This window comes from Python bivittatus, unplaced genomic scaffold (assembly GCF_059951505.1).
Source record: "Python bivittatus isolate LINGU-HERP-01145 unplaced genomic scaffold, Pbiv_v1 ctg000210_np1212, whole genome shotgun sequence".
NCBI lineage: Eukaryota > Metazoa > Chordata > Lepidosauria > Squamata > Pythonidae > Python > Python bivittatus.
In genome coordinates this window covers 4,055,231-4,063,788 of record NW_028277053.1, presented here as the reverse complement: position 1 = coordinate 4,063,788, position 8,558 = coordinate 4,055,231, and the positions used below count along the sequence as shown (strand labels likewise).

At 46.8% G+C, this 8,558-nt stretch overlaps 1 protein-coding gene across 5 annotated transcripts in view; it reads right to left on the bottom strand.

Moving 5' to 3' along the window:
• Nucleotides 1-417: 417 nt before the first annotated feature.
• Nucleotides 418-8,558, bottom strand: part of SMAD3 (SMAD family member 3) — a 63,524-nt gene continuing 55,383 nt past the window's right edge. For 4 of the 5 annotated variants that reach the window (XM_088139213.1, XM_088139215.1, XM_007430146.3 and 1 more), the window contains exon 9: nucleotides 418-6,563. In XM_088139213.1, coding sequence (XP_087995339.1) covers nucleotides 6,440-6,563 — 124 coding nt within the window. In that variant the 3' untranslated portion in view covers nucleotides 418-6,439. The remainder of the gene's footprint in view (nucleotides 6,564-8,558) is intronic. The other variant, XM_088139214.1, reaches the window with a different exon arrangement.

Sequence of the window (8,558 nt, the reverse complement as noted above, 5' to 3'; positions counted from 1 at the left end):
GGTTTTTGAGAAGAGGGGAAAGGACTGGCCATAAAAGATGGGTGCAGGTCAGCTTCACCACCACGGGATCAAGCTAGGAAAAAGGGGAAACCAGCTCTTCTAAATCTAAAGATGTGCATCTTTCCCAACTTGTCTGCATCCACATTCCCCACCCCACCCCACCCCACCCCACCCCACCGGCTATACTCCCCAGAATTCCCATCCAGCTTGGCCGCCATATATACAGGTGAATGTTTGGGGAAGAGGAAACTTGCAGTTCCACAGGGACCAATGTGGCCTTTCCTGCTTGAAGGTGCTGCCATTCCCTAACTGGATTAACATGGCTTCTAAAACAGGGGAGGAAGATTTTTAAAAATTGATTAGAAAGGAGGAAAAAAAATCCCAGGACTTAAATTTCACCTAAGAAGTCACAGGACATGGATGTTACAGGCTTTTAATAGAGATAAGCTAAAGGCCAACAGACAAGAAGCAATCTACAGCGTAAGTACAAAACACTGGGTGAAGAATGTCTCACAAGAGCTAGAGAGAAACCCACTTTTTCTCTAGAACCCAAGAGCGGAACAACTTCCAACTAAGGCAGGAAGGATACCTGCGTGCCTTCGATGCCAACAGCCTCCAGGGATCAATGGCTACTAACGGAAGGGGAAGAGAGCAGGATAAGAGCTCTTCTGCATGAAGGTGCTAGCTAAGCAGGCAAGCGTGTAGAACAGCTTCCCCTGCTGCTGGAGAATTGCCATTTCCCAATGCCCAGCCTTGGTGCCAACAGCGCCAACCCGGCTGACCAAGAATCCTGGCAGTTGCAAGTCGGGCACAGCTGGGGAGGTCCCCAGAGGGGAAATCTGGCCCTACAGTCACCCCACCAAGGTTCATCTCAATGAGGTTGGCACCAAACCGGCATTGTCCACTCATGTCGGAGAGAGCACCACACGCACGGAGGCCGTGCACCCCAAGGGTGTCAGTTATCCAGGGCAACAGAGAAGCAGGTGGATATGGGCAGGCCCAATCCAGCAGAAATTAAGTGCTTTGCTACTGAAGATAATGGCTGGACTGTCCTCTGTCTCTCATTTATATTATTTTCTACTGTCTGAATCTACATAGGAAAATATACCTCTGTCAAATCCTCCCCCGTCTTGAGGCAAAATTAAGCATCTGGTTGAATCTACTACATTAGTTACATAAATAAATATATACCTAAAACTATATTAAAACATTTTAGCCACACTTTCCAAGCTGACTACTGGAGAGGCTAATAGTTTCTTACCCTACCCTAGAAAATTCAAATTGTGGTTCTGCCAGCCTCTTTCCTGCCACCCGTGCCCATCGAGCATTTAAAACGGCGCCAGCGTCCTGTCCTGTCCTGTCCAGGCCAAACTAGCACCGGCAAGAGGAGTCGCGTAGGAGTTGATCTCGGCACCGCTTTCGACAGTTCTTCAACCTCTGCAGGATCATCCCTGAAGTTTTACCCTTCATATCCCTTTGCTGCAGAGCTTACAGTAGCCTCTTTTCCCCTAACACCGCCACCAGCCTAGTTTCAGTCTCTTTGTAAGGTGGTGGTGGTGCTGCTGCTTACAAGGGTCTGTAGCAAAAACAACGCACCCTGCAGTTTGGCTCATTATCGTACAAGGAAAAAAAAGTTTCACCAAGGTCAGCAAAGTCAGAGTCAGTCCTGGCCATCTGGACATGCCGGCCAGCAGCCGCATAACGTGAAAGAGTCCAGGGTCAGCTAACGACCGGTCCACCGAGGAGAGATGAAGGCTTCCGCAGCCGGGAGATTCCAGTCATGGGCGCCGCTTCTAGTGTCCAAGTCCTGCACAAGTTAAAAGTTCAGAAGCCACGCGGTTTTGCGCACAGAGACGCATGTGTGTGCTGCATCACCTGACCATGGGGGCAGAGCTTCAGGCTGCACAGGGGCCCAGCCCCAAAACGCATCGTACACGCCAGGAATCCACAGGTGCCCTGTTAACAGATCAGCCCCTGCGAATACCAAGAGAATTAATTTCACGTGCTGCGAAGAGGAATCTGAGTGGTTCTCATCCAATGCTTTAAAAGCAGTGCATGGAATGACACCCCGCCACAAACAAGGCCCAAGCATTCGTGATCTCTTCTAAGTGACAACGGCACGGAGTCACGTTTGAGAGAAGAGCAGCAAGGAGGGGCATTTCAAAGTCAAAGCAAGTTACCTGGAGCGATAAAGCCTCTTCTTCGGGACAATGCATGTGCCCCAGGATCCCCCAAGCTTTGGGGAGCTTGCATCTATGTAAACTTGAAAGGGCAGGTGACGGGGAGATTTGTGTTATTATCTTAACAATTCTATACTTTGCGCAATATTGATCAAGGCACCTCTTGTGCTCCTCGCATGAACATTTGGTCAGTAGGCCACAACTTTTCTATACAGCAATGCTTCCAGCTTCCTTTTAAAGATATACCTATGCACTCAGAACCCAAATTTGTGAAACAACCAAGTCTTTCTCTAAAGTGCAGCTCCAGCCAGAAATGAAGAGTTTTCAAGATTTTGGCACTTGTGTGAGTTTCATTTTGTATGGCTTCTTTTGCAAATTTTCATTTTAGGTAGCAAGGATGGGGTCAGAAAAGTCTGCTATGTGGCCTTTTAAGCTGGCTTTTACCTGCAGAACACAACTAGGTTCACACACTGTTGTGCTATGCCTTGCTTAATCACATTTTGTTGAATAAACCATGACTTAACACATCAGCTTAAAACAAAGCAAACCATGTTATGGCTTGGTGTTATGAATGCAGCCTAGCATTCGTGCTAGCAGGTCCCATTCAGAGCTGAAAGGGGTCAGGCCCACACCTGAGCAACGTAAAGCTCACCTGACTTGGCACCTGTTTCCCCCCACAAATGAGCCCGGGAAGCCAGAACTGCACCATTTCCAAATTTCTATCAGGCAACCTTTGACAAGGCACAAGGAATATCTGTAACAGTTCTATGGATGCAGCTCGGGGAAAATTAAATGCACTTGAGTATATTTTTTGTATGGCAGTATCTGGGCATTTTAAAATCTAATTAAAAACACTACCAAACATCAGTTTGAGGGTTTCCCCCCTCTTTTTGCACCTGAATAGTCAGCACAGCAAGTTCACATACAGAGCTAAACCGTGTTTTTTTGAATAAGCCACAATGGGTGGTTTTGGATATCCCAAGCCACAATCAAATAATGCATACTGTGATTTAGCACAATCAATAAACCCAATCTTAGGGTGGGATTTTTAATTTCACAAGACTATCTGGCTCACGGAAGATCCCCCGCAAGCATTTCCAATTTTATCCATAGGGCAAAGAGTTCAGCTGAAACCTTGAAGCTGTTTCACCTGCTTTTGAGAATTTTGCCGAACTATTTTTCATGGACCTTTAGGTGGTTTGGTGTCCCATGCTGTCCGAAGCGACATTTGGATTCTATGGAAAACGTCTCCCCTCTCCGCTGAATGTTGAAACCAAGAGACATTTTCTAAAGAAACGTGTCCCGTATGTGGAACTCTAAAACCCCTGATCGCACATCTGTTTTGTACATTGTGGAAAGACTTTATGAGCAGGGAAAGGATTTACCCGGTAGACTTATCACATGTAACTGAATATAAAAAGGAGCTCTCAAGGAATAAGATCTGACTTGTGCAAAGTGGCTAATATGTTGTATAGGAAAATATAGATCTATATATTTAAAACTATCTTTTAAAACCATGAAGTTTTTTCACTGTTCATTTGTAGACTAGAATGGGCTCTACATCATCCATCCTTCCAGCAATGAATAAGTTATCAAAAGCAGAATATGTGACAGAACTGGGAGGCCAAACCATCCAATTATAATTTGGTTGGGTTACCAGATCTTTCAACATAAGAAGGCCCACTCAAACTAGTGGAAATGTAGTGTTCCAAGAACAGAACTTGAAAGAAAACGAATTCCGTCTCCAGAAATTTAGTTTTCACCGTAAAAGCCCTAGCTATTCTAAAATTATCCAATAGGCCAGGATGTCTGCACTCAGAGCTGCCAGAGACAATATGAACTGATACCCAGCACATCTGGAAGAAACAAGGTTGGGGAAAATGGCAACCGTTCTTCCAGCGAGCTAGAACACACCAGTGGCTAGTTGATTAAAACTGTACAGAAACTGGAGCAAAATATTTCATCCTGGGTGCTAAAAAAATCTACACTAAAACGCCTACAAAAATGTCTTTGGATTGATTGTTCCCTACCAGCCACAATGGCTATGACAACTTTTTTTTTTTTTTTTTTTTACAAAAAGCATGCACACAACACACGTACAACCAGCTTTCTCTCCTTGAATTATTAAAAGCATTTCTGAAATTCAAATATTCCATACTGAATACTGCTGTATGGTTTCCCCCATGCAAAAAGGGAGCTGACTTTTATAATTGTCCTTCTAATTTATTTATTTGTCTATCTGTGTGCAGCTGAATCCTTTCAGGGTAAAATTCTATAAATGCACTTTTAAGACAACTCTTGCGTTCCTCTGATTTCTGAGGGTGAATCAAGCATTCAGTTCCCTACGAAAAACCCAACTAGGTTTCAGACGCTGCTCATAATTACTCAGAGGGAGAGCAAGCCATTTAGACACCTCTCTTCCCACCCACATCTTTAAAAGCCACTAAGTGGCTTGTTGTCTGTACAGCCTGGTCTTGCACCAATTATACATGATGGGGAGCCACTTCTGTTTCAGAAGGGTGGCGAGATTAATACTCAACTTTAAACAGCGTGTCAAGACATTAATCTGTAATTTAAATGGCATTTCTTATCAGCATTCCCAAATGTTTGCCAGTCTGCCATGTTGAACAGACATACAACCTGTTCAATACAGTTAAATTATTCCTTGAGTTACTTTACCACCAGGTGTCTCAAATGAGGTACCTGGGAATTATTTTAGCTTTTTAGGTTTTAGTTAAAATCTGCTCAATTCCTGAGGGAAAATAAGAGACTCTCAGCTTCTGGGGATTGGTTGCTGAGTTTGTTTTTTAAGACGTGAGATTCTAGAAGTAGGTCCAAGTTTCTGCACAATTCCAGAGGGTCCTGACCTGCATAAATAACACTTATTTCTGAATTTGATCATGAAGACACCACACACAGATTTTGCCCTCACAATCAAGAGTATTAACCAGAATTACTGGCCACTGTAGAACACTTGCACACGCACACCCACACACAACTGTTTTAAAGAACAGTCAGCATGCCTCCAAATCTGTTTACAGCTCCTTAGTTACCGAGAATCAAAACAGTAATAACTGTCAATTAAGTCATCTTGGAACTGTAATGTGGTCAGGCTGTTCTTATTTTATGGAGAGGAAAAGATCCATTTCAGCAGATTAGTCAAATGACCAAGGACATCCTATTGATGACGAAGGCGCCTAAGTTTCTCCTGGCAGATTTTGCTCCAGAGCATGTCTGTGTTTCTGTCTTCTCCTCTTCCACCCCGTCCCTTTCCGTTGATGCTCTGAGAGGTGGCTTTGGGAGCAGGACTGGCAAATGCACTTTTCCAAAAGTTTCCCCGTCTGGATGCGCAGAGTCCTTCAGGCGATCTTTAAAAGAGAGAATCACGAGCACAGCAGGACAGCACAGGAGCTGGCAATGCCAAGAGCCCAATTCTTCCAGAGGAAAGTGGCAAGATCCAAGGAAGTCCCAAAGAGAAGCATCTTAAAATATGGACTGAAGGATGAAGGGTGAGCTGGTGACACTTCTTGCCTCTTATATAGGTGGTCTTAGCTCCAAGATCACAGTGACAATTCAAGCAACTGTTTCCATGTGCAAGAAGTGGCCGCTTCTTCCTTGGGGCTATGCATCTTCATTTAATGGCAGCTCTATCAATCAGGTGGCTGCAGATCTGGAGGAAAATCCCCTCCTTCCCATTTTGGCAAATGGTTGGCAGAGAAGAACGAAGGCAAATGCTCAAAAAGAAACGTTAGGAGACGTCTTGCTTGTTCCTAAGCAGCTCCCCACGCCTGCTAATAGATGGAAATGTTCGCACGAAGAGGCAGGAAGGGGCAGGGGGGAGACAGAACCGTTTCCTCGCTCTCTAGCCTCCCCCGCCCCCCAAGAACTGTTGCCAAGAGCTGCCATGTCTTGCAAAGCCATGACTTGGAGCCATCGTGCTACAGCCTGGCTCTCCTAAATTGGAAATCCAAGATGCCAATGTAGCCAAGGCTCTCTTCCAGTGGCCCATGGTAGGACCCGGCTGGGCATCTCAAAGATTTGGGTAGATCTGCTAAACATTAATGCTATGAAGTCTTTGCTCATGTCAACGATGCCAAAACAAGATCTTCCACTGAACAGAAGAAGGGACTGGGCCTTGGAAGAACATGGCCACTACCCTAAATGCTCATTTTCGTTCTGTTATGTGTAAATTACCAAGTAAGAGGCTGATTTATTTTGTCCCTACTCAAGATTTGACCTGATTCCACTTTCCACGTCCTTTAAGACACACTGGAGCAACGGATACTTGGGGAGCCCATCTGGGTCAAGACCTTGTCCAGCCACTGCAAGGGGCCATTCAGGTGGAGCTCAATCCAGCAGGGAGTGCTTGTGACAGTCTGCCTCCTGGAATGGGAACACAGAGAAGACCATGTATCTCCATGATGAAATGAAGAAGGAGAGGACAGGACCGAAAAAAGGTGAACCTAAAACTCAGAATTAGCTCTCTTCTTCCTGATCAGCAGAAGCAGATTAATCTCAGCCCTGTTGAGGCAGGCCAGGTCAAGAAAGAAACACAGTGGGGACCCCAGGAATGCTTCTTATTGTACTAAGACAGAAAAACAGAATCGTGAAAGCCTGTCCAGGTTTTCTTCTATCCCAACTTATGCTAAACAAAATCAAGGTGGGGTTACCTTTTTGAGTTCCCTTCTTATGCTTTCCTCTTTCTCAGGACTGGACTCTTTTCCACAAGTCCCACCTCAACATCTCGCTCATTGCTCCCCCAATCTCAAAATTAGCTCTACAGGCCTTCCCAGCAAATAAAGAAACAGCCTGCTTGATTCAGGTATCAGAAGGAATGAGTGGATTCCTGCTCTGGTCAGGGGCTTGACTAGATGGTTCCAAGGATCTGTTCATCCCTATTGAGAAGTGTGCACTATTCAGGTCTGAAGCAACCAAGGTGCTTTGGGTCTGTCACGGGCATCTTTCCCGTATCCACTGGCAGCTCCTTAGAGGAGCACTGCATTTTTCCTAGGCTTGCATGATAGCTGCGCAGTGCAGGAAAACGACTGCTTAAATTCAGGAGGCATCTCAGAGACCTTGACAGGATGCAATCACACATCGTTGTCTTCTTAGTCCCAGTGTAACTCAAGCAGGCATTTTCCCAGCTCCTTTCAGGACTGGCCAATAGATACAGTGAGGATGTCTGTGCCAGATCCAAAGCACCTTTGCCATTGGATCCAAATATTGCACACCTCTACTTCTGCCCGCTGGTGCAATCCACTTGCTCCCTGGGACAACTGAACCAAAGCGGGCTATTTTAAAGTCCGCATCACTTGCTCTGCTTCTACCGATCAGGAAGAACACTGCATCATGCTAAGCTGAAGATCTCAAGAGGGAGATCTCATCTCACGCATGGGAGAAGATACAGACAGGGATATTTTTCTCCCCATCTCCCACAGCATTAAACTTGGGGTAATCTGTGGAAACTAAAAGATGTGAGATTTAGGATAGATAAAAGCCAGGACTTCTTAACATCCATAAATTTGCTACTATCAGATGTTGTGACGGATGCTGTTCAAATGACTTTGAGAGACAAATGCACAACGTCCAGGAGCGCCGGGGCTGTCTTGATGGCCATCTACAGCTCAGGAATCACCAGCAGCATTCTTTGAATACCAGCCGCTGGGAACAATAGAGGGGGAAGGCTATCAGCTCCCTGTTCTGCTTCTCAGCTTCCTGAAAGATCAGGCTGGCGCTACGTGACTCAGGCACCAGACCAAGAGGACCTCCAGCCTGATCCAGCACCAGCTGCACACTGTACCTGCCAGGAGGCCGGCTGCTCTGATCAGAAAGAGCTCTTGGTGAGGGAGGGAGGCAGGCAGGCAGGCAGGCAGGCCATGCTTGGGCTGTATGCCACCCTCTGGGCAAGGGGACCTGAGCACCCAGTTGCTCTCCTGTGGTGAGATTCTGCAAGGCCTGGAGCCTGAAATGCCTTCAAAGGGAATGCTGGGGTTGTTGGGACTCCAGCGGCTCCTCCCCAGCCCAAACGCTGAGCCCGCCCTGCGCCAAGAGCATCTCTCCCCACCTTCTGCCACCTTTGGGGAAATGGCTCTGCGAAGGTCCTGCCACGCCCTTTGGGCTAATCAGAGAGAGAGAAGCCCCTTCTGCCTGCCGCCCAGCCTCCTTCACCCGGGGGGGAGAGAGCGCTACTCTAAACCAGCTGCAGAAGCTGCTCTGCCCCGGAGTGACCGCCCAGAAGACACGTGAGCAGAAAGGCCCAAGGAGAGATTCCCCCCCACTGAAGACGGGGGGCAGCCCCGTCCTGGGATGCGGACCAAGGGATACACGGTCCTCCTGACCCCTGCTTAGCAAGCACGAGTGCGCCAGCTGCGCCGCACA